We start from the raw sequence: 25,580 nt of genomic DNA, 5'->3' as shown, positions 1-25,580 counted from the left end.
TAGAAGGAAGTGAAGGGATGTTCGCAGCTGGTTTGGATTATTTGAAATGATGCAGCCAATAGACGGCTCACAGCTGGAACAAACTGAGATGATTGAGTATATTTCCTCTTGTTCAGTTTGTTAACAATTCCTGGAAAACTATAAGCACCTGGGTTGCGAACCCTAGCTCATGCAATACTGACATTCAAACTGACTAAGAGAAAAAGCTAATATTTGGTATAAAGATTTATAATGCATTTGTATGTGTGCTTAATGAATAAATGGGAAGTATATCCAACAATGGAAGACAACAAGGAAGTAAAGAAATAAACTGAATATTCAATGACACACAGTCAGACCTGTTGCAGGTAAACATGGCTGTAAAGACCACAGTGGAACAATGTGGTGTGAATAAAGCCATTAATGGGAAATTAAGCTTAAATTATTATTTTCCAAATGGCAAAAGGTTCTGGTTCTTGTGGTGAAGAACTAGAAGACAGAAAGATTCACAAGATTGTTGGATTGACATAAAATAAACTTGCCTTAGACTGTCATTAAAAGTTATCGGTTGACAGTCTCCAAAACATCTGAAAATATTCCGAAAAACGATTTAACTACTTAAGTCCCACTGAAATAATAAATTACAACGCCTATTTTTTCATGAAATATTGCAGCGTTTATTGTAAATAGTTTATCGATGTGGGTCATTTTCTTTCATATATTAAGCTTTAGTTAAAATCATAAAATGTACGTCCTGTAATGACTATCCATCTTAAATTATTTATGTTAGATGGTTTATGTGGAGCATCCATTAACTCCTCCATCCATTAACGCAAGGCTGTTTTTATACATCCAATCAAATCACAGAGGAAGACAATTTTTCTCATTCGAAATTCCATTTAACTTGGAAATGCATCAAAATACGGAAGTAAAAACGATCGTAACTTTTTGCCTCTATATCGCCATCTGTGTTGAAACATACATTTGCACCCTACTTTACATTCACTTATCTTTACGTTTGTTGAAGCCAAATGACGTGTTGCACCAAACGTTGCAAAATGTGTTGAAAACAAGTTTTTAAAATATTTTTTATGTAGTTGCTTAAAAAGTATTTTATTTTTAATTTTCAACCAATAAAGTTACATATTTCATTTACATTTAGCAGACGCTTTTATCCAAAGCGACTTACAGATGAGGAAACATTGGAAGCAATTATAACAACATACAAAATACACAAGTGCATCAAACTAGTCCATTAAAGCCTTGCACAGTATACAAAGCTAAGAATAGTGAGGTTTCAACTTTACTAATACAAATTGCAAGCTTCTGAGTTTTGCTTCTGAAATCTAGTTAACTTGCCACTAAGTGCCACGATAAAATGGCAGATCTTACAAATTTGATAACAATGAGACATCTGCAAACTCAGGAATGATTTAATCTTCCAAAGCACTACCTTAAAACACAAACCTTCATGCAACAACTCCCGGCAGTTGCGTAAAGGAAGACAATCGGTATTGAGTACAACATGCACCAGACACTTCTTCACTCTCTGTCTGAAGGAGTTTGTGTGTATGCGTGTGTGTTTGTGTATGGTCTTATTTACTCACCGCTGATAGAGAATAGAGTGTAAACGATTTCTCCGTTTGCAGATGCCACACATTCAAGGGTGGGGTAATTGTTCTTGGTGATGTTTAGACGACTCTCCACTGCGCCTTTCCCAAAGGGTGGATTTGTCATGGTTATAGTGACAACATCTTCCTCCTCTTGAGTGGCATTCAGCAAATTGGAGCACCTGAAGAGGCGTGCAAACAATTTATGAATTTTTAATGTTTGGAAAACGTACTGTCACATTGTTTTCCAAGAACTCTGCATCAAAGGAACTATGAACAAAACCTACGAAAAAACAAACAGAGCTGTGATGCGTGGATTCATTAACAGGCGAAACAATGTTTTAAATAAAACTGTTGAGATAAAAGAGAGACCTTTTAAGTTACTTGATTTACGATTACGTGCGTTTGCATAAAAGCCATGCACATCAAAACACACAACTTTGGTCCTATTTTGGTCAAGTGTTGGAGATCAACGTTTACACTTGTTAACCTGGTAAGCTTTCATGTGGCTCAGTGGTAAGAGCAAGGCGCCAGCAACATCAAGGTCATGAGTCATTTCAGTATATTATAATGCAATTTATGTCGCTTTGGATAAAAGCGTCTGTCAAATGTCAATGTCAACAATGTGTTTCAAATGTGTCGCTTGTGAATATTTGTCAGATTTGTGGTCAGACTCTGAAGGGATCACTTGGAGCAGACAGCATTTCTTTCAAATGTTTTCATGCACAGCTTAAACTCTTGTTTTGTCGTGATGGATGATTGACAGACCAGGGACACGTCATCATGGCAAATATTTACACTACAAATGTGGTGCAACAATGCAACAACTTCCCATGTGGATTCAGTGACCCAGTCTAGGGCTCTCACAATATCAGATTTCCGTTGGACGTTTATTGTGGCCAAAAGAATTCACCGTACGATATTATTGTGATACATTTTTTTTCTAAATAAGTGAAGCTATCAGTCAAATTCATCTTTAATTTGGTGTTTTGTCTTTTTTTTGGTTAATGAATCACACTTGAAATACAATGGTAGGGAGGCAGAGAGAGTTTGTGGGGTCTCATTGTGACTCATAAGGAAACTTTTTGAATATGTGCTATATAGTTTATGATATTGGGTCTATGGGAATTAATACATATACTGTATATACATTATAACCATGTTTTTTATATCACAGTTGTTGATAAGGAGAGAGAAACACAGGCCAAATATTAAACAGACTATAAATTCCTATATGCAGTGTTAATTAAATCAAACTTAAAAATTTTAAAGCCCCCCGGCCAGACAAACGGTGGCGAGGGAAACAAAACTCAATTGGAGAAAAGTAAGACCTCAAAGGTAAACCAGGCCTGACCAGGGGATTCCAGTTCCCCTCTGGCAAAAGCTGCAGCCTCTGCACAAGCTTGCAAAACAAGGCAAAATAAAAAAAGATATATTTAAGATTATTAATAATCTAATAGCAGCTGAAAGTTTGTAGTGAAGACGTGTCAAGGCGTCTTCTAGTGCATGCAATGTGCATACAAAAAACCTGTATCCTTATCAATTTACCCAACTAAGCTTATACCTAATGACAATTTATTAGTTGAGCTTGTGGGTGCAATATTACCGGAAATGTCAGTTGGACATCATTTAATATCACGTGAACCGTTTCACACAGAGCCGGGAAAAGACAAAATACAGTACAAGCTACAATTAAAAAAACCTTGAGGGCTCTGTTTTCAGAAATACAGCCAAGTGGAATCCTGGGATGTCAAGAGCTTTGATTCATTACGCTACTAAATTCTACTTTAAATCAGATTTGAGCAAACAATCAAAAAGACGACTGGTTTACATTCTTTGTATTGTCAATGTATTATTGTTCGATATCACAAATTGCTCTGTCGAAATCACTCGACTAGAGACAGAAAAGGCCTGGGGCCTGCATGGCAAATGAATGAGATCAAAAGACACATTTCACTGCAAGTTTACATGAGCATATTGAAGCAGTGCATGTTATACTGATCGGATTTTATCATCATGAGGAATAGATTAGATAAACTAGTAACTAAGCCCGTGCTGAGGTGTTCTCTCAACGCTGTTGCCACTAAGAATAAACAACCCCATGGGAGTGTCTTTTCCCACGTTATGGGCAATGTCACGTGAGTGAGAGCTGTCAATCAACCGGAAGATGTCACAATCATGACCGATTCAAATGACTTGTCACAGTGAACCCAATGAAGAAATGTAAAAGGGCAACATACCAGTTATTTCATAATAGAGGTACGGGAATATTTTTTGAAACAGTTAAACCCATTACATATTTATATGACGAAAGACGGTTTCTTTTTATATTCTTTCTAAAGGTGACTTTTACCATACATAAACTAAGTGTATATATATATATATATACAGTATGTATAAGAAACAACACATACCTTAAATGGGGCTGGTCGCAGTAATACCACTTGATCTGAGGGGTGGGGTAACCCTCAGCTACACAACGCACCTGTCCATCAATCGGCCCATCATAGGACACTATCTGAGGTTTACCTAAAAATCAAAGACAGTTTTAGGCATGCTGAACTTTCTTGGCTAGTGAGATGCATGTTTGTACAGCTTTCTCACTTTGCATGGTGTCCTCTTTCCAAAACATTGTGCCTATTTTTGAAGTCTTTAAAATCATTTTTTAACGGGTGATCAGTAATTCTGACACACAACAGTCACAAATTTGCACTCTTTTGTGTTTGCTTTTAGGCAGTTCAAGTAGGCCTTAACTATTGTTAGTGGGCTGTTAGCTGGTGTCTTACATTAACAAAGAAGAGCTTTAAACCAACAAAGGGAGTTAATGAGGAGCATAATAGAGGAGAAATTTTGATTGATTCCTCTTGAATGAGAGCACACACAAGGATCATAGGTCACACTTTTTGAATTCCTCTCAGACAAGCAGAAAATCCAAATATTTGCTATTTGCATTAAACGTTTTCACTTACTTATAACGTGGACTTCGAATCTTTGATGTATAGTGGCGTTTCGATTTGAGCATGTGAAGGTATACACACCACTCTCTGACACTTTGAGACGGACGAGCTTCAGCTCGCTGGTGTAACTGATGGATGAATTAAACAAAACATACTGTATTACCTATAATATTCTTGGAGTTGTTGTGATCTAAAGGAATTACATAAATGTACAGTTTGTAAAATTTTGTAGAAAGCCATTACTGCTACTGAAACATTCATAAAATATAACTCTTGAACAATGAAACTGATTAAAGCAATGGACCTCCACCTAGATAACGTACCTGTTCCCATGTGACCGGCTGATGATCACATGATCTGAAGTGTTGGTCATGTTTAGACCCCTGTATTTCCATGAAAATGAATGAGGTTTTGGGTAAGCCTCCATTACCACCCACAGAGACAGACTTTCTCCTGCTCGAACTCTTTTTGTGCTGTTCTCCACACTTGTTAGGTTAATGAAGTCTTTACCTACACACATACATAAAAGAATCACAACATCTTTATCTCGGAAACCTATTTAACAGCCTTACAAGTTAATCCCAGCATGACAAGTTGTGTTGCTTTCAGTCCATGTCTGTATGCTAGTGTGTTGGTACAAAAAATGTTGACAAAACTTTAAGACACATTTATCTTCTTTTCTGTAAACTTAGACAGATATACAACCGCATAAAAAAACTTAAGAAACCACCCCAAAATAATTTTCAGTTCTTCTGAATTTTCTATTTATAGCTTTGTGTTTAAGCAAAGGCTATTTCACATTGATTGAACAAACTGACTGTTGATGTTTGTTGGATCAATGTCAATTAGAATTTAGAATGGTGGTTCCCTATCAAAAGCTACACTCGATGATGCGTTTCAAACGCTATGGGAGAACGTCTTTGTTCGACCGGTTGTGAAGCACCTGTGTCAAACACGGCAAAAATTATTTTGGCTTTAAATAACCTCGGCAGGTAAAACGCAAACGCTTCTTCAGGTTCTTTTGTCTTCAAGGACCGCATTGTATGCATGTGTGCGCGTGAAGTAGAAAGCAAAGCAAAGCAAAGCAAAGCAAATTAGGGCTCGATATTCTTTTGTACTTATAAGCACCAAAGGTTTCTTTAAGTTACAAATTAAAATAAGAGTGAAAAATAAAGGATCATGTCTAGTCCAGAACGGAAATGTGTGCCTCCGTGTCAGAGGTACCTGGACGAACTGGACAGACATGAATTCTGTTTTGAGTGTTTGGGGTTGATCATGCCACCCTGGCGCTGGAGGGACAGTGCGAACTCTGTGATGTGTTTAACATTCGAGTTCTCCGTGCTCAGCGTTCTTTCTTTAAGAGCGACCGAGCTGGGGTTCGCGGTTCAATTTAGCCGAGGCACGGGAGACGGAAGCCGTTTCTCCGGTGCAATCACCGAGCCGCAATGTCCTCGCGTCCGCTTCCGAAGCGTGCCCTGGCACTTCTTCGGATCGGGCGGAGGACGAGGCATCGCTTGTTTCTGCGGGTTTGGAGAGCGCCGCCTCGGGGCGTTCCTCTTGCGATGCAAAAGTGTTAGATGAGCTGCTCGGGGCGGTGACGAATGCAGTCGACCGTCTAAAGCTCGACTGGCCGCAGGAACAAGAGAATCCCAAACACTCAAAATTAGACGACAGATATCTGTCGGGTGGCCAAGGGGAGGAGCCCAAAAGTCGGGTTCTCCCATTTTTTGAGGATCTCCACGCCGAGATTTCTCGGTCATGGCAGAGACCTCATTCCTCCCGTGTTTTTGTGCCGTCAACGTCGATTTATTCGACTATTGTCGGCGCGAGACCACGAGGGTACACAATGGTGCCCCATGTGGAAGAGACACTGGCAAGTTATCTCTCCCCTGGGACATCGTCATCCTTGAAAAAGCCTTCTCTCCCTACCAAGCCTTGCAGGGTTACATCTGCGCTGGTGGGGAAGGCTTTTCAGGCAGACGGCGTTCTCAGAACTAAGCCGGGCCACAGATTTGTCTCTCCGTGCGACCAAGCAGACGGCCCGTGCCATCGGCCGTTCTATGGCTGCATTGGTAACCACGGAGAGACACCTGTGGTTGAACCTCACGGGCATCAGGGACCGTGCGTTCCTCCTTGATGCCCCGATCTCGCCTTCTGGACTGTTTGGTGATGCGGTTAATACCGTAGTCACCAGGTTCCGGGAGTTGAGACGCCACGAGGAGGCTTTCGTGAGGTATCTCCCCCATCGTGCTCAAGCGTCGGAGTGTCGGCCACCCACTCTGGACCAGTTCCCCAGTCCCGGCCAGGCCTTGGTCGTCTCCTGCCATGATTCAGGACGCAGAATGTCTGGCATCCCCCCAACTAGAGGAGGTGTAAACACTGTTGCCCCTTTCAGAGAAGCTGGCAGCGTGGAAACTACTGCCAGGTATCTCTCCATGGGTAGAAAGAACTAGTGCCAAAGGCTACAGAATTCAATTTGCATATCGCCCTCAGCGTTTCAACGGAGTGGTCTCCACTTCCGTCCAACCGGAGCGAGCACATCTGTTGACACAAGAATTACAAGCTCTGCTGTACAAAGGGGCCATAGAACGTGTTCCCCTATCAGACAGAATGTCAGGCTATTACAGCCGGTATTTTCTAGTTCCCAAGAAGGATGGGGGGTTGCGTCCAATTCTAGATCTTCGCGGAATGAACCGCTACCTAAAGACACACAAGTTCAAAATGTTGACAATCAAGATGATTGTGTCTCAAATTCAGTGTCACAACTAGTTCGTGACGATCTCAAAGACGCATACTTTCACATAGAGATCTTGCCACAACACAGGAAACTCTTAAGGTTCGCTTTCGGTGGCGAAGCTTACCAGTGTCGTGTTCTTCCATTCGGCCTAGCCTTGTCACCCCGCACGTACACAAAGTGCATGGATGCAGCTCTGGCTCCTCTGCGACTCCAGGGCATCCGCATTTTGAATTACATAGACGACTGGCTGATTTTAGCTCAGTCTCGGGAGCTAGCGCTTCGACATCAGGATGTCGTCCTAGTTCATCTAGAGACTCTCGGGTTAAGACTCAACGTCAAAAAGAGCGTTCTTTCCCCTACACAGAATACAACGTATCTGGGAGTTATATGGGACTCGATCGCAATGCAGGCACAACTGTCACCTGCACGTGTCGAATCCATTCAGAGCACCCTGAGGAGCATCAGGTTAGGCCAGAGAGTGACAAATCATCACTTTCAAAGAGTTCTAGGTCTCATGGCGGCGGCTTCCACAGTAATACCTCTGGGCCTCCTGCATATGAGACCGTTTCAGTTGTGGCTCAGAGCCAGGGGGTTTCATCCAAGGGCCAACCCCCAGAGGCATATAAGGGTGACGCGCCAGGGGCTTCGCACCCTTTCTATGTGGTACAGACCTCGGTTTCTGACTCTAGGTCCCACTCTCGGTCCGTGTTGTCGTCGCAGGATGTTAACGACAGACGCTTCCCTCACGGTTGGGGTGCGGTCTTAGATGGCCGTCGAGCCCAAGGGATCTGGAGAGGTCATTTGCTCGATTGGCACATCAATTGCCTCGAAATGATGGCTGTATTTCTGGCCCCGAAATACTTCTTCCGGCAGTTATGAGGCTACCATGTCCTAGTGCGGGTGGACAACACTTCAGTAATCTCGTACATAAATCGAGTCGTGCCACCTGAAGAAATTGGCCCAGCAGATCCAGATCCCCAGACACACGATCCGCCATCTCTCCCAGGCTTCCACCGTGTAGCCAGCTGCGAACGTTCCGTCAGGGCAGACAGGTTCCCCCGAACCCAAGCTTCTCGTCGAGAAGATTGTGTCAATAGCGTTGAGAGACCAGTTGATCAGATCCATAATTTCAGTTGTAGAGCAGTGCAGAGAGAATCTCTCAATAGATGATACGAGACGAGACACGAGATCAGCAGGAAAAAAAGGGGAGGACGGGAGCAAGAAAAATGCGACTGCCTCCGTTGAGAGAGCGAAGAGAACCTATGGAGTCAGCACCTATCAGGCTTCTGACCTTTAAGATGGTTTTTCTAATGGCAATCATCTCTCTTAAGAGAATTGGAGATTTGCAGGCGCTCTCGACCTCACCGTCCTGCTTAATTTTTGCCCCTGGGATGGTCAAAGCTATTCTGCATCCTCACCTGAGTTATCTGCCTAAAGTTCCGTTCTCCACCGTGCATCCGGTTGTTCTTGAGGCCTTCTGTCCTCCGCCGTTCACGACGTCGGAGCAGGAACGATTACACCTACTGTGTCCAGTACGTGCTCTTCAGAATTACATCCACCGCACTAGCCAGTGGCGTAAATCAGAGCAGCTTTTCATATGTTATGGGAGCTGCAACAAAGGGGCGGCTGCCACCAGGCAAACAATGTCACATTGGGTAAGGGATGCTATTGCTCTGGCCTATGAGGCGCGCGGTCAAACTTCACCTCTGGGTATCAGAGCTCATTCAACAAGAGGGGTTTCATCTTCTATGGCCTTAGCAAGAGGTGTCCCTTGCAGCAAGTGTGTGATGCGGCGGGCTGGTCCTCTCCGCACACATTTGTCAGATTTTATAGTCTGGATATCCACGCTACTCCAGGCTCACAAGTCCTGGAGTCTACATCCCAGAGTCACGTCTGATGCCTTCTCTTGGCTTGTGCACATATACCACACAACCTTGGGGGGTCCAGACACCTCCAGTGCGGCGTCGTTGGTATTCTCGTTCCCATAACGTTTCAAACGCAGCATCGAGTGTAGCTTTTGATAGGGAACGTCTCGGGTTACTTGGCTGTAACCCTGTTCCCTGAAAAAGCGGGAACGAGATGCTGCGCCTCAATGCCGCACTGTAGGCGTGCCGGACGTCCTTTCAGACAAAATTGGAACCTGAAGACGCGTTCGCGCCACGCGGATTTATAACCTGCAGGTGCTGGTGTAATTAACCAAATTACCTGCCGAGGTTTTTTAAAGCCAAAATAATTTTTGCCGTGTTTGACACACGTGCTTCACAACCGGTCGAACAAAGACGTTCTCCCATAGCGTTTGAAACGCAGTATCTCGTTCCCGCTTTTTCAGGGAACAGGGTTATAGCCAAGTAACCCGAGACGTTCTTGTTGGCGTTCAAGTTTGTTGGCGTTTTTTGGATCAGTGTGAATTAGCCTTAAAATTATCATTTTTGTTTTATTCTGTGAACACTATATATCACCAAATATTTGCATTTAATTATTTATTTTTTATATATAGAAAACCTAACTAACTAAATAAAAAAGTAGTGCAGATTAATACAGCAGATCTTGAATACTCATATACTTGTTTTCGTAAACAACAACAAGTTTTTACATGTATTTTAGGATTGGTTGAATATGAATATTTGATAGAATGAGGCAGATCTTTTCACAATTTCGTGCATTTTGCATCCTCTCAATCTATGTCATTCCTGTGGTTTGCCTCAATACAGAAATTCTTATTAAAGCAAACTGGAGTGGTCTAATTTTTCACCCAATACATCTGGACCTGACTTGAATTTAGGTTCACAGCTATGACACACATATTTCCAACAGTGTATTTGGGGATGATTCACACACTTAGTATGTTCTACCCAAACCTTGTAGAGAACCTACCATAGATAACGACCGAGACTAACTTTACGCTGGTCCCTTTCTCATTCATGGCCTCACAGCTGTAATTCCCAGCGTCCCTTATTGTGACGGAGGGCAGGTTAAGGGTGGCTGTCCGCAAGTGAGAAATGGGCTCAGTCAGGAGACGGGATGTCTGCTGCACTGACGGTTGCTTGACACATGCGAGAGGAAAGCAAACACAAAGCTGATTAGGTAACCTAATGGGAGAGATTGGGGGACAGATTGTGTCTAGGGTGTGCAAGAAGGTGTGGTTAATAAAAACATTATATAAAACCAAGATCTAATTTGCCCTTAAGCATATCATCAAGTACAAATTATTTTTCAATCTAATTTGCCCTTAAGCATCACAAATACTGAACTGGTCACCAGAAAACGGACCAAATAAAGAATAGTTCAGATTAAAGTACTGCCATCTTTTATTTACCCTCATGCTGTTTAAAACCTGTATGACTCTTTCTTCTGGAACACAAAAGAAGATATTTTGGCGAAATGTGTCAGTAGTTTTTGTAGATAAAATGAAAGTCGATGAGGGCAAATGTTGTTTGGTTAGCCAGCGTTTTGTTGTTTTTGACTGAAGAAAGAAAGTCGTACAGGTTTGGAATGACATGAGCGTGAGTAAATAAAATTTTGAATGTACTACCCCTATAAGCTGATGTTCACTTATGTTTATGTGTCCTTTCATTTTGGAAATATTGACATTTCACTTCACGTTGCTGTGGGTAGTTTTAAAACTTAAGTATACATATGCAAATGTTCTCTTCGAGTACCACAAGTGTAAGAGCTGTTTGTGAGGTTCGTGCTCTTACCACTCCATGTGGAGCCTTCCACTTGATCGTGATGTCGCTGTTGACATTTGAGGTGGAGCAGGATAGAGAAAGTTTTTCCCCCTGGGTGAGATGAACTCTTTGAGGTTGACCCAGTGTGATCAGAGGGGGTGCGTCTGGAACTAAGTAGGGAATTGTGTGAAAGGAAGAGCATCGACATGCATGTCTCTGGTGTGTCAGTGAATGTGTCTCTCTCATTTTCTCTTACCGAGCCGGACGTTGAGTTGATATTTCCCGGATTTAACAGTGGCTCCACCCAGAGTCCCGACACAGACGTAGCATCCCTCGAAATCCTTCCTAACGTTTTTTAGCGCCACACCGGTCTCGATACTGGACGAATATTGCAATCTGTCAGGCAGGGGTTGCTCGTCGCATTTATCCAAGTGCAGGTCTTGCATGTTAGGGTCTGTCGCCAAGCACGGGATCGTGATTGTTTCTCCTTCGCCCGCAACAATATCGAACACGATGCCCCTCCTGAAGGGATTTTCAGGATCTACTGAGAGGAATGCTAAATTAAAAACCAATGAAACACAACCAAGGGGGCTTAGACGTTATGACATCACAAGAAAAAGAGAGAAAGCAACAAAGTGAGAAAGTGAAGATTAAAAATACCCTCCATCATAGGAATAACTTTTTTTAAGATTTGCAGTGTTTACATTTGTGTTGGCTTGGAAATTGTTATTTCCTGCTGTATGCGTGAAATGTTAAAACTGTCATGTTTCAGTTTGAAGAGTTTATTATTATGGAATGATGTACAAGCAAATAAAAAACACACAGAGGTCATGCAGGTCTTGATGATTGGAAGTACTTAGGAAACAGATCTGTTGGCACCCTGCGTGCACACAAAGTTTACACAATGTAAAACCACACAAGATGATCAAAGGTGGAGGAACATATCGTGTAACGAAAGAGAAGGAGAGAACAACAAAAACATGCAAAGACACTTTAATGTTCAGACATAAAAACATATAAGTGTGCTGATGGAAGTGTATACTACTGTACTGTAATACTGTACTAACTATAACCCTTTACATATAGCTATACAGTATATATAATCTTTCAGTAACATATACTATTGCCAACATACAAGAATGAAAAGTGTATACTATACATGGACTCACATGCAGGTCCAACAAAGACAGTTATATAAACGTCATGAGACAATTCCTAACCTACTGCCCTACAGACGTGTCACTCAGCCCATCAGACATTTTTTACATCAAATTATAACATCCTATCATGTGTAAATATATATAAATGTGTAAACGTTCAGCTTACCTTTAACATACACATAGATGGAGCTCTGTTTACCAGACTCTTCCCGACAGGAATATTTGCCCATGTGTTGCGGGCCTGCTTTGGGCACTTTGAGAATTGTGAACAGGCCCTCCCTTTGTACCTCCTTCAGGGTCCGTGCTGGGCGATCTTCTCGTAGCCAGCGCACCGAACTGTTACTCTGGCAACGCAAAGTGAAGTTGCCGTTCAGCGGTACCGTGAGCTGGGGTCCGTCCGGGGTGATGGTAGGCCTAGACCTGCCTGAGTGGTATCAAACATAGTGAATGTGAGCCAAAAGTGTAAGATGAAAATGTTTAAAGGTGCAAAAAAAGGCACCAAACAGTTTTGTAAATAGAATGATTGCTTTAAACTGCTGTTGGTCAGACAAACAGAAAGTCACACCCCAAAATCAATGGTTGTGTCAATGTTGTTACAATGTTTTTTTAAGGTTTAATGAATTAAGACTTGACGGGTTGTTTATTTCTGACTTAATATAATATTTTATAAATATAATATAATATTTAAATATAATATTATTTATGATAAAATATGTGTTATTAGTAACTCCTTTTAAGGAATAGTTCACCTGTTATTTACACGCTCTGTTGTCATTTCAAACCTGCATGACTTTCTTTCTTCTGCAGAACACAAAAGAAGATATTTAGAAAAATGTTGGTAACAGAAAACTGTTGATATCCATTGACTTGCATTGGTTTTGTGTCCATACAATAGAAGACAATGGGGACCAATGGTTTTTGGTTACCAACATTTTACAAAATATCTTCTTTTGGGTTTTGTAGAAGAAACTCACACAGGTTTAAAATGATAACGTGAGTAAATAATTATTTTTATGAATTTTAATTTGTAAGGTAAACTTTTTTTTCAAATAAACAATATTTAATGTTATACACAAAGCACATTCATATAAATGAAAGAAAGAGGTTGCATAAATGACAGTTAAGGATATGAAATACAAAAGCAAGTGTTCCAAGTTCCCCTTATACTAATTTCTCTAGAAATTACAATCTGTTTTTTACTAAAAGTATTTGATGGAAATGTGACATGGCCTGAACATTTTTGCAAATGAATGTATATATTATTAATTAAGAAAAGCTTTGTTTTCCCTAATCACATGACTGGAAAACCTTGGAAATAGTTAAAGAATAACTATAAGAGTGAAAAAAGGAGAGAAAGAAAACCATGATGTGTGACATTAAAAATGCACCTATTGTTATATATTTATCAAATATCACCATATCAATAACATATTTCACCGTATTGTAAAAAACACAGTAATGTAAATGTTAGTATAACTTAAAAGAGAGAAAGTGTGTGTGAGAGAGAGAGAGAGAGAGAGAGAGAGAGAGAGAGAGACCAAAAAACATGTCATACTTTATACAATTTTCCTTTTGCAACAACATAAATGTTTACAATAATGATTGAAAAGGAAATATGTGTGCATGGTAGTATATTAAAAATGCATTCATAAACGCAATCTTTCTATCATTGTATTTCAATGGTAAATCTTTCTACATTGTTTGAATTTCTGAGAAAAAAGCAGAGAAATGGGGGCTGGAGAGGGTATTCAAAGACTCCCATCATTGCTTCAGGCTTGAGATAAGCTGATAAAAAACTGTGGTTTGGCTTTATGCGTTGCTTGCTTCATTGCAAACTGTCACTCTGTGAAAAGTAAACGGCAACTGTGAGGTCAGGCACCTCTTCCAGGGAAGAGCCTTGACACAACAACAACATTTTCCAGTGGTTAAACAGCAGGGCCTGTAATTTATCAATCTTCTCAAAGTGCCATTTTAGTCTTGAGTGCTGAGATCTCATGAAATGTACTCCTACTTCCAGACTAAAGTCTCAAAGCTAGGAATCACTTTTGCTCTCCCAATTATTTAAGACAGAGGTTCAAGATCTTATTAGTTGCCACTAGGGGCTTATGATGGCGATGAGGAGACATAGACATGTGGTAGACAGAGGAGTTGGCCAATGGAACAGTATCATTCATTGGCGTAATTGCAGGTGGCATTTTTTTAAAGTATGAAATTGCAAAATGCAATTATTGATTAAACAAAATCTATTATACACATACGTTTTCATAATCGAATGTATACATTTAACAAACGTCTTTGTGTGCAAGATAAAAGGTAACAGTCTGTACATATCATTAATGCTTCGCGTGCGCATTCGAGTTATGCTCAGTTCATGCTTCAGTTATCAGTTCTCATTTTGCTGTATTGTTCTGGTATGTGTGATTTCACACGCAAGAAAAGATTTATATCCCGAAAATAACATTGTTTTAAAGCAAAACTACTCGACTAAAGCAAATAAAATAAAAATTCATCACCGGGTTATTAAGAAATGGATGTAAACGTGTTTATCTTTCTTTATGTATCTTTCATGTTTATATGTGTATATCATAATGTATTCTCTTGAAAAGTATTTACTGTCATATGTGTGTTGAATATAAACTCCTTTAATATCAACTCCTTTTAGGAATTTCAACGTGAATATATCAGAGAATATTCTTAAATAAAATAATCCATAGTGATTGGTCCGTGCCAATGTCGTCATCGAAAATCTCGTTTGAGGCACAGTAAAGCGTCGTAAATCATATCTAAACCTGACACTTAAGATTTAGTCCTACATTTCACTCAAACAAAGATTGAGCTGCTTTATAACTAACTTTTAAGCAGCTTTGTGACAAAACTTGTGTTATTCTTAGCAGTGTTTTTGTGAGTAATTCTCAGAAGCTTGATAAATACGGACCAGGTAACCAAATGATAGATGTAGAGACCAACATTGCACATGCACATCACCTCTTTCTCTGTTGAATAGGGAAAAGACGTTGAATGGAAGTGATGTAAAAGGCTGCCCTTATGAATAATACCCATGGTTTATAGTCGTATTGTAGTAAAACTGTAGTAACAAATCGACTATTTTCACACACTATGACAATCAGTTTAACCATGATATTTATAATAAAAAAAACAATGGCAAAAATAGAAGCCTTGTCAGTCCACCAAAAACATATTTGCTCCCATTTTACTATCAAAATGATTCTGGAGGATGGTTATTTGAGGACTAAGACTGGAATGCATGGTGTGGTCATGGTAATATTTTCAAGAAAAAAATAGCGTAAGTCATACCACTCTACAGCAAACAAAGATTATTTCCATTTAAACAATTTTCTCATGGCTGTTATCAGAAAGCCCCCAGCGATCTGCGTTTAAAGAAACCCGACGTAAAACAGTCACGCTGTAGCCCTCTGGCATTATTTCAGATGGGATTTGAGTGGAACCCACAAAGTTTCCTTGTGTTCAGTATTGTCCAATCGTTTTAATCTGCTGAAATGATTCTTTTAAAAGATCTCTTGCTCTCAGTGCAAGTCCCTATTCTCCAAGCACTGCTGGCAAACAAAGAATTGAACTTAGTGAAAGTTCACCCAAAATGAGAATTCTGCCATCATTTACTCACCATGTTGTCATTTCGAACCTGTATGACTTTCTTTCTTCCGCAGAACACAAAAGAACATATTTTGAAGAGTGTTGATAACCGAACAGCGGTGGCACCTATTGACTAATATTGAATTGGCCACAAAATGCAAGTGATAAGCTGCCATCGCTGTTTGGTCAACAACATTTTTCGTGTTCTGCGGAAGAAAGAAAGTCATACTGAACCTGTATGAACAGGGTGAGTACTTTTTTGTTGAACCTTCACTTGAAGGCGGCAAGAAATCATTTAATATGAGCAAGGAAATTGTAACTGGAGACAACTTGGGCAAAAAACACACAAGGTGTGTCTTAGGTGTGCCCCCCTAACCACGAGTTAAGGGGACAGACGTAAGCATGCACACTTGATACGTGATGGTCAAATGCAGATGCAGTCCAGCTGAAGATTTGCCCCAATTTCTCAAAATATATAGGGGGCTTTTCCAAGCACTACACTACCCGAAACGCCCACAAAGATTCAGCAAGCGAATCCAAACAAGTCAGTTCGCAGCATGCAAAACCGATTTTGTCTTTTTAGGAATTGCCGGTCATTTACATATAACAGTTATCCATGCAGACGGGATGAAAGAGCAAAAACTACCGCAACTGTAAGCATCATAACACCAATATTATTTGAGCCATTTAGTACGCTCGCGATGAATGACGTACAGATAACGTTTCCTCACAAGAACTGCGTTGCAAGTTCCAAACTACACGAAGCTACTGTAATGTCTGCGACACGCTTCGATGCGCACTTCGCTTACAGGTGAAGCTGCTGGTAATTGTCCCTACACTTGTTGCCTCGCGCACCTGCACCGGAGACTGACGGTGGTAAATTATTGAGAGGATCGGCTATAGTTTACATTCTCACCTGCAGCTCTCCGGATCAATATCTCGTTTCAGCGATCGGTTCCTGTAACCGCCTAAAATAAACGCCAGCCCGCACAGACCCGTCTCCGAACGGAGATTCATTTGGATAATCAGTGTAAATTCTCAAACATATTCAGAATATGTATAAAAGCTGCGGGCTGTGGCGCACTCGGGAGACTGCGGTGCCGAAGCTCATTGCGATATTATGATAATTCATCATGGGGAAAATAACAAGCATGGTATTTTCGAGGCTTTTACAAAGAGCATACAATAGGCTGCTTTAACGTGAGGAGCAACAGGTCCATTTCTTTTTGCGAAGACTTTAAAATATGCTTTTCATTGACTAATACATAAATGAATAATTCAAGAAGGCTTAACAAACCAAAGTTTACCTATAGTTGGCCTAAATACATATTATTTATTCTATTTTTTTTAAGAAAACCATACCGTAACCGTGATATTTGTAGTAAAACTATGGTAGCCTAATACAAATATGAATCAATTCGCCACCTTGCTATAATACAATCGTAGTTGATTTTCCCATAGATATACAACAGGTAGCCTGTACAGCAAGTGCCGCATTTTCAACTGTACGATAAATAACTTTCTGCATTCTTTTCTCTTTCCTTGAAAACAAAATGAGGCAAAGGATCCGTGATTATAGACCACAACCACCGTCCTACCTGGTTGGACGATGAACTGCAACAAAACAGTTAAGAGAACGCAGCGATAGTCCATCGTTATAATTCCATCTATCTCATGTGTGCGTGAGTCCGCTCGGTGTGTCGGTAATACCGCGGAACGGTCGTCAGTGTAGCAAGCGCTCTTGTCTTAAAGGGCCAGTGCTATTTTCTTTCTCTCACTCTGCACGCATGGTCACGCGGAACGACTCATTAGCATGGGCGGGTCCGGGATGTAACATCAACGTTAACAGTCATACCTGAGGCGGACAAATAAGTGCATTGTGGTGAAAAGTGCCTTACACGTGTCTTATCAAAAACAGAAACTCTGATAACTATAACAATAATTTGATTACTAAAGCTAGATTACTTGTTGGCATTAAGGATGATAAGGGGTTATCTGAGAGGGAGGGTTTATAAGTGACCTTCAAATTCAATAAAGCCTACATGGGGTAATCAAGGTATAAGGAACGGTTTACAAATGAATGAAATGTTGACTTTTCTGGTAAGCAAATATTTTTTTCAGCCTGGGGTGAGGCGTTACCTGTTCATGTTATATAATTTGTCTTCTTCGTCGACAACTATTACCCATATGCCAGATAAAACAAGATATTGTGGCTTTTCTCAGTTTGTATGCAACAAGAGATCCGTGCAGATATGTATCTATTTTTATTTTATCATGTAAACCCTCTGAATTCCACCCCCTATCCTCCAACTTAAGCCATGGCATACTCAAATCATTTATCATGAAGGTTTTGAAATACACACACGTGTTGTTTTCTTCCATATTAAAGATAAAATAGACCAATCTGTAATGAAACTGTTGACATTATATTAACTAATAATTATTAGTGCCATAAAAAATTATGAACAAATATAAAATAAACCATAATGAAGTTATGCTAAACATAATTATATATCAATCGTTCTGCATCCTGAATATGAAGTAATTCTGTTTTGGTTATCAAGAACATCGAAAGATCTTTTTTCATATACATTTTCTATAGTAACATTAATTATACGTAGTATGACAATGTAAAACATCCATATCGATACCTTAGATTTATAAGGTTCTATCTGACATTTTTGACAAAATTGAGTTATTTACATACAGTATTACTATTCCGTGACAGCGTATTTACATTATGTGGTGTTTTTTCTTCGTGATGTGTACATGTTGGGGCTTTTTTAGAAAACAAAAAGGTTATATCAGGTTCTATGTAATGTCAAATGCCTTGCAAAAACTTTGAAGCTCAATATTGCATAACTGATTGACAGTTTGAAGATATAATTGCATGTAACATTCTATCCTTTGGCAAGTAAACAGTATTAAGAGAGTTACTGTCACGGTGTGTGGACAGAACCCAAACGCAGGCAGCAGAGTTAAATAACAAAAACTTTATTTAAACAAAAGACCCTCGATGGGGAGAACATGATCTAAAACAAGACAAAACTGTAAACTAAAACTTTCCACAAGGGGAACAAAACAAACAAAGTCCTTTGAATAATAAATCAACAAAATCCACAAACTTAGAACAGGAACTAACGCGATAATCCATAGACAGGAATAATCCAACAAGGTGACGTGAGGAGGTACGATAATGACAAAATGACAGTGAACCGACCAGGGACAGAGGGAAAACTGGGGCTTGATAAAGGGAAACACTAACAAGGACTGATGACACAGGGAGAGTGGGCACAGGTGACAAGGATGAAACACTAAGGGAAAGCTAACAGGAGGATTGCACGAGGCAGGTGAGGGGACTGAAACACTAAGGGAAAGATGGATCAGGGCTGGAGACAAGACTAACACTAATGGACTGCTAACAGGGAAACAAGGGGGCGGGGCTAAAAGACGTGACACCAGAGAGAGAGCATGGCTTCTCAAACCAAAACAATGCTCTTTCTCCACACAAAACACATGGGACTGACATGATCCTGCCACAAGACTCGAAAACCAAGACAAGGAGAGGCAGGATCATGACAGAGCGCCCGCCTTAAAGAACTCCTCCAGGAGTTCTTCAAGATCACACTAAACATGACAAGACTGACAGACAGGAGGACAGACACCATAAACACAGAACAGAACACACTAGGGGCAGGGCTGACATGACTAGAAAGGGATTGGGGTTGGACAATAAAATAAACATCAATGGGAAGGGGGGAGGCGGAATTGGTGGGAAAAACTTGGGAACATAACTGGGTGGGGACTTAGGAGGGACAGGACACTGCTTCCTAGAGCTGGGCGGAGGGATGGGATAGGAAGGCCTGGGCATGGTAGGGATACCTTTCACGGAGTGGGAGGAACTAGAAGGGGTAGGGCATGACAGGACGGCCGTAGTAGGGAACGGCTGGGGCAAGGCTGACTGGGTTGTAGGTTGGAGGGCCGGCTGAGACGGACTGGGTGCAGGAAGGACCACCGGACTTGGGACCACCGGACTGGACGGGACCACCGGACTGGACGGGACCACCGGACTGGACGGGACCACCGGACTGGACGGGACCACCGGACTGGACGGGACCACCGGACTGGACGGGACCACCGGACTGGACGGGACCACCGGACTTGACGCCTGGGCAGGGCTGGATACCGGGTGCTGGGCAGGGCAGGATGGTGCAGCTCTCCTCTGCTTCTTCCTCTTTGACCGGCTCACAGGACGTGTGGCCGGCTGCAGAGTAGCGGTGGGGGACCCCACTATCTCTGTGCTGGATGAGTCGGACGGGGAGTCCCACGACTCCCGCCGTCCACGCCTACCACGGAGGCTAGCTGGTGGTGGAGCAGAGTGTGTGGTGACGCCCAAAACCCCAATCCTCAGGGAACGACTCTCTGGGATCGAAGGCAGGAGAGAGCGTGCAGCCGAGGGGCAGCTGGAGGCAAGACTGCTGACCAGTTGCTGAAAGGACCCCCGGATCAGCCTCTCCCGTTCCTCCAACGGTGGAGGCTTAACGAGGCCCGCCAGGAAGTAGGCATTCATGAGCGTCTCTGGCAGAAAACCCCGTCTTGCCACAGACGCTTGAGCATACTCACTTAGGGATCTATCTCCCTGAGGCTGGAAAGGACCATCGCCCCGCTGAATTAAGTCAGCAGTCGACTGCCACCAATGCTGGTGGTCCTGGCTGGCAGAGGACTGCTCACGGTCCCTGGCTGCCTGCTGGGTTCTCTGTGGTCGGTTCATTCTGTCACGGTGTGTGGACAGAACCCAAACGCAGGCAGCAGAGTTAAATAACAAAAACTTTATTTAAACAAAAGACCCTCGATGGGGAGAACATGATCTAAAACAAGACAAAACTGTAAACTAAAACTTTCCACAAGGGGAACAAAACAAACAAAGTCCTTTGAATAATAAATCAACAAAATCCACAAACTTAGAACAGGAACTAACGCGATAATCCATAGACAGGAATAATCCAACAAGGTGACGTGAGGAGGTACGATAATGACAAAATGACAGTGAACCGACCAGGGACAGAGGGAAAACTGGGGCTTGATAAAGGGAAACACTAACAAGGACTGATGACACAGGGAGAGTGGGCACAGGTGACAAGGATGAAACACTAAGGGAAAGCTAACAGGAGGATTGCACGAGGCAGGTGAGGGGACTGAAACACTAAGGGAAAGATGGATCAGGGCTGGAGACAAGACTAACACTAATGGACTGCTAACAGGGAAACAAGGGGGCGGGGCTAAAAGACGTGACACCAGAGAGAGAGCATGGCTTCTCAAACCAAAACAATGCTCTTTCTCCACACAAAACACATGGGACTGACATGATCCTGCCACAAGACTCGAAAACCAAGACAAGGAGAGGCAGGATCATGACAGTTACATCTTGTAGCACCTTAGCATATAGTGTTCCAAATTCACTGGGCAGTTACAGTATATACTCTACACTTTAACAAACCACAGAAACTTATACTTGCCAACACATTGCTAAATAGGCCTAAAAGTCGGTAAGGAATTAGAAGTTGGTTGGTAGCTTTAAACAAGCTATACTGATGTGTCGAACACTTTGATGTTCTTATCTCTAATCTGTTCTTTTGCATCCATCTTCACCTTTTACATCATTTAATTTTTCTTCATGTGAAATATTACAGATCATGCATTCACAAACGCTTACAGCTAAGGCATTCTGATACCAATCATTTGGATATAAATATTTTTGAACAATTGGCTTAGGTCTACTGCAAATTTTGACTTACAATGACATTTGCATAAACTGGATGCATGTACATTACGCTACAATTTGGGAGAGCATTTGGAAAATAAATCTTTTTGAACAATTGGCTTAGGTCTACTGCGTATTTTGACTTACAATGAAATTTGCATAAACTGGATGCATGTACAGTACGCTACATTTATGTACATTTACATATGCTTCTTCCCCCTACCAATAACCTAGGAGATCTGGGTTATGTTTGAACAATGTCATATTTATTTTACACTAAAATGAACAAACAATCAAACAACAAAGTGGTCCTTTCTGAGAATTCACGTGGTCATCTCCAGCTTTAACAATTGTTTCATTGAACAGTGTTTAAAATAAAATTGCCCCATTAAGAAAGTGGGTTAGATGCTGCAGGCTTTCTCAGTACACCATATCTTTCAGGAGCTTCTGCCATCCAAGCGACCCATGGCTTTTGCGTGGTCATGCTTGTCAAACCACATGATATGATTACTAGCTCCTGGGCTCCCTGTTCTGCATCTTACTTCCAGGAACACTTTGGTTGTATTTTATGCTTGCTTTGTTGAGTATATCAAGACAGCCAGAAAGAAATGAAAGGGGTTGTTCAGGGGTAGTTAAGGTAAACATGTGATAACAGTCTAAATTTGCCTCTAGTTACATAGTTGCCAATAAAATGCTATCATTTATTTTCCAATGTTTTGCATTTAAACAGAATGTCTATACCTTGGAAGAACATTTACGAGTACATGGACAAAAGCTACATTGAGGGTTTTGGGGGGTTACTGTCCCTGTACATTTTTTAAATGGATTATTAAGAAACATTGAACTGTTAACGATTTGCTTGTATTTTTACAGTACGTTACTGGCAGCACGGTTGCCAGTAAGTTACTGTATTTTGATTGTTGTGTGCGGGTGTGTGAGAGTGTTGTGTGTGTGTGAGAGGGTTGTGTGTGTGTGTGAGAGGGTTGTGTGTGTGTGAGAGTGTTGTGTGTGGCTGTGTGAGAGTGTTGTGTGTGTGTGAGAGTGTTGTGTGGGGCTGTGTGAGAGTGTTGTGTGGGGCTGTGTGAGAGGGTTGTGTGTGTGTGTGAGAGTGTTGTGTGGGGCTGGGTGAGAGGGTTGTGTGTGTGTATGAGAGTGTTGTGTGCGGGTGTGTGAGAGTGTTGTGTGTGTGTGAGAGTGTTGTGTGTGTGTGTGAGAGTGTTGTGTGTGGGTGTGTAAGAGTGTTGTGCGGGTGTGTGAGAGTGTTGTGTGTGTGTGTGAGAGTGTTGTGTGTGTGTGAGAGTGTTGTGTGGGGCTGTGTGAGAGGGTTGTGTGTGTGTGTGAGAGTGTTGTGTGGGGCTGGGTGAGAGTTTTGTGTGTGTGTATGAGAGTGTTGTGTGCGGGTGTGTGAGAGTGTTGTGTGCGGGTGTGTGAGAGTGTTGTGTGTGTGTGTGAGAGTGTTGTGTGTGGGTGTGTGAGAGTGTTGTGTGTGGGTGTGTAAGAGTGTTGTGTGTGGGTGTGTAAGAGTGTTGTGTGTGGGTGTGTGAGAGTGTTGTGTGTGGCTGTGTGAGAGTGTTGTGTGTGTGTGTGTGTGTGTGTCTGTGTGTGAGAGTGTTGTGTGTGTGTGTGTGTGTGTGTGAGAGTGTTGTGTGTGGGTGTGTAAGAGTGTTGTGTGTGGGTGTGTAAGAGTGTTGGGTGTGTAAGAGTGTTGTGTGTGGGTGTGTAAGAGTGTTGTGTGTGGCTGTGTGAGATTGTTGTGTGCGGGTGTGTGAGAGTGTTGTGTGGGGCTGTGTGAGAGTGTTGTGTGTGTGTGAGAGTGTTATGTGGGGCTGTGTGAGAGGGTTGTGTGTGTATGAGAGTGTTGTGTGGTGCTGTGTGAGAGTGTTGTGTGTGTGTGAGAGTGAGAGTGTTGTGTGCGGGTGTGTGAGAGTGTTGTGTGTGTGAGAGTGTTGTGTGGGGCTGTGTGAGAGGGTTGTGTGTGTATGAGAGTGTTGTGTGCGGCTGTGTAAGAGTGTTGTGTGGTGCTGTGTGAGAGTGTTGTGTGTGTGTGTGTGTGTGTGAGAGTGTTGTGTGCGGGTGTGTGAGAGTGTTGTGTGTGTGTGAGAGTGTTGTGTGGGGCTGTGTGAGAGGGTTGTGTGTGTATGAGAGTGTTGTGTGCGGGTGTGTGAGAGTGTTGTGTGGTGCTGTGTGAGAGTGTTGTGTGTGTGTGTGTGTGAGAGTGTTGTGTGCGGGTGTGTGAGAGTGTTGTGTGGGGCTGTGTGAGAGGGTTGTGTGTGTGTGTGAGAGTGTTGTGTGCGGGTGTGTGAGAGTGTTGTGTGCGGGTGTGTGAGAGTGTTGTGTGTGTGTGAGAGTGTTGTGTGTGGGTGTGTAAGAGTGTTGTGTGTGGGTGTGTAAGAGTGTTGTGTGTGGCTGTGTGAGAGTGTTGTGTGCGGGTGTTTGAGAATGTTGTGTGGGGCTGTGTGAGAGGGTTGTGTGCGGGTGTGTGAGAGTGTTGTGTGGGGCTGTGTGAGAGGGTTGTGTGTGTATGAGAGTGTTGTGTGCGGGTGTGTGAGAGTGTTGTGTGTGTGTGAGAGTGTTGTGTGTGTGTGTGTGTGTGTGTGTGTGTGTGTGTGTGTGAGAGAGTGTTGTGTGCGGGTGTGTGAAAGTGTTGTGTGTGGCTGTGTGAGAGGGTTGTGTGTGTGTGTGAGAGTGTTGTGTGCGGGTGTGTGAGAGTGTTGTGTGTGTGTGTGAGAGTGTTGTGTGTGTGTGAGAGTGTTGTGTGGGGCTGTGTGAGAGGGTTGTGTGTGTGTGAGAGTGTTGTGTGGGGCTGGGTGAGAGGGTTGTGTGTGTGTGTGAGAGTGTTGTGTGCGGGTGTGTGAGAGTGTTGTGTGTGTGTGAGAGTGTTGTGTGTGTGTGTGAGAGTGTTGTGTGTGTGTGTGTGAGAGTGTTGTGTGTGGGTGTGTGAGAGTGTTGTGTGTGGGTGTGTGAGAGTGTTGTGTGTGGCTGTGTGAGAGTGTTGTGTGTGGGTGTGTGAGAGTGTTGTGTGTGGGTGTGTGAGAGTGTTGTGTGTGGGTGTGTGATAGTGTTGTGTGTGGGTGTGTGAGAGTGTTGTGTGTGTCTGTGTGAGAGTGTTGTGTGTGGGTGTGTGAGAGTGTTGTGTGTGGCTGTGTGAGAGTGTTGTGTGTGGGTGTGTGAGAGTGTTGTGTGTGGGTGTGTGAGAGTGTTGTGTGTGGCTGTGTGAGAGTGTTGTGTGTGGGTGTGTGAGAGTGTTGTGTGTGGGTGTGTGAGAGTGTTGTGTGTGGGTGTGTGAGAGTGTTGTGTGTGGCTGTGTGAGAGTGTTGTGTGTGGGTGTGTGAGAGTGTTGTGTGTGGCTGTGTGAGAGTGTTGTGTGAGGGTGTGTGAGAGTGTTGTGTGGGGCTGTGTGAGAGTGTTGTGTGTGCGTGAGAGTGTTGTGTGTGAGAGTGTTGTGTGTGTGTGAGAGTGTTGTGTTTGGGTGTGTAAGAGTGTTGTGTGTGGGTGTGTGAGAGTGTTGTGTGTGGCTGTGTGAGAGTGTTGTGTGTGGGTGTGTGAGAGTGTTGTGTGGGGCTGTGTGAGAGTGTTGTGTGCGGGTGTGTGAGAGAGTTGTGTGGGGCTGTGTGAGAGTGTTGTGTGCGGGTGTGTGAGAGTGTTGTGTGGGGCTGTGTGAGAGGGTTGTGTGTGTGTGTGAGAGAGTTGTGTGCGGGTGTGTGAGAGTGTTGTGTGCGGGTGTGTGAGAGTGTTGTGTGGGGCTGTGTGAGAGTGTTGTGTGCGGGTGTGTGAGAGTGTTGTGTGGGGCTGTGTGAGAGGGTTGTGTGTGTGTGTGAGAGGGTTGTGTGTGTATGAGAGTGTTGTGTGCGGGTGTGTGAGAGTGTTGTGTGGTGCTGTGTGAGAGTGTTGTGTGTGTGTGTGTGTGTGTGTGTGTGTGAGAGTGTTGTGTGCGGGTGTGTGAGAGGGTTGTGTGTGTGTGAGAGAGTGTTGTGTGCGGGTGTGTGAGAGTGTTGTGTGTGTGTGAGAGAGTGTTGTGTGCGGGTGTGTGAGAGTGTTGTGTGTGTGTGACAGTGTTGTGTGCGGGTGTGTGTGTGTGTGTGTTGTGTGGGGCTGT

At 42.7% G+C, this 25,580-nt stretch overlaps 1 protein-coding gene across 2 annotated transcripts in view; it reads right to left on the bottom strand.

The window, feature by feature from the left end:
* kita (KIT proto-oncogene, receptor tyrosine kinase a) overlaps positions 1-17,465 on the bottom strand; it is a 30,337-nt gene extending 12,872 nt beyond the window's left edge. Inside the window, exons 1-9 of one of the 2 annotated variants that reach the window (XM_079474179.1) lie at positions 17,322-17,465; positions 12,278-12,535; positions 11,208-11,495; positions 10,982-11,121; positions 10,158-10,326; positions 4,870-5,056; positions 4,559-4,674; positions 4,004-4,118; positions 1,587-1,771 (exon numbers count right to left, since the gene is read on the bottom strand). In XM_079474179.1, coding sequence (XP_079330305.1) covers positions 1,587-1,771; positions 4,004-4,118; positions 4,559-4,674; positions 4,870-5,056; positions 10,158-10,326; positions 10,982-11,121; positions 11,208-11,495; positions 12,278-12,535; positions 17,322-17,376 — 1,513 coding nt within the window. In that variant the 5' untranslated portion in view covers positions 17,377-17,465. The remainder of the gene's footprint in view (positions 1-1,586; positions 1,772-4,003; positions 4,119-4,558; positions 4,675-4,869; positions 5,057-10,157; positions 10,327-10,981; positions 11,122-11,207; positions 11,496-12,277; positions 12,536-17,321) is intronic. The other variant, XM_079474180.1, reaches the window with a different exon arrangement.
* Positions 17,466-25,580: the final 8,115 nt, after the last annotated feature.

This window comes from Barbatula barbatula (genome assembly GCF_947034865.1).
Source record: "Barbatula barbatula genome assembly, chromosome: 15".
NCBI lineage: Eukaryota > Metazoa > Chordata > Actinopteri > Cypriniformes > Nemacheilidae > Barbatula > Barbatula barbatula.
This window is presented reverse-complemented; position numbering and strand designations above follow the sequence as displayed.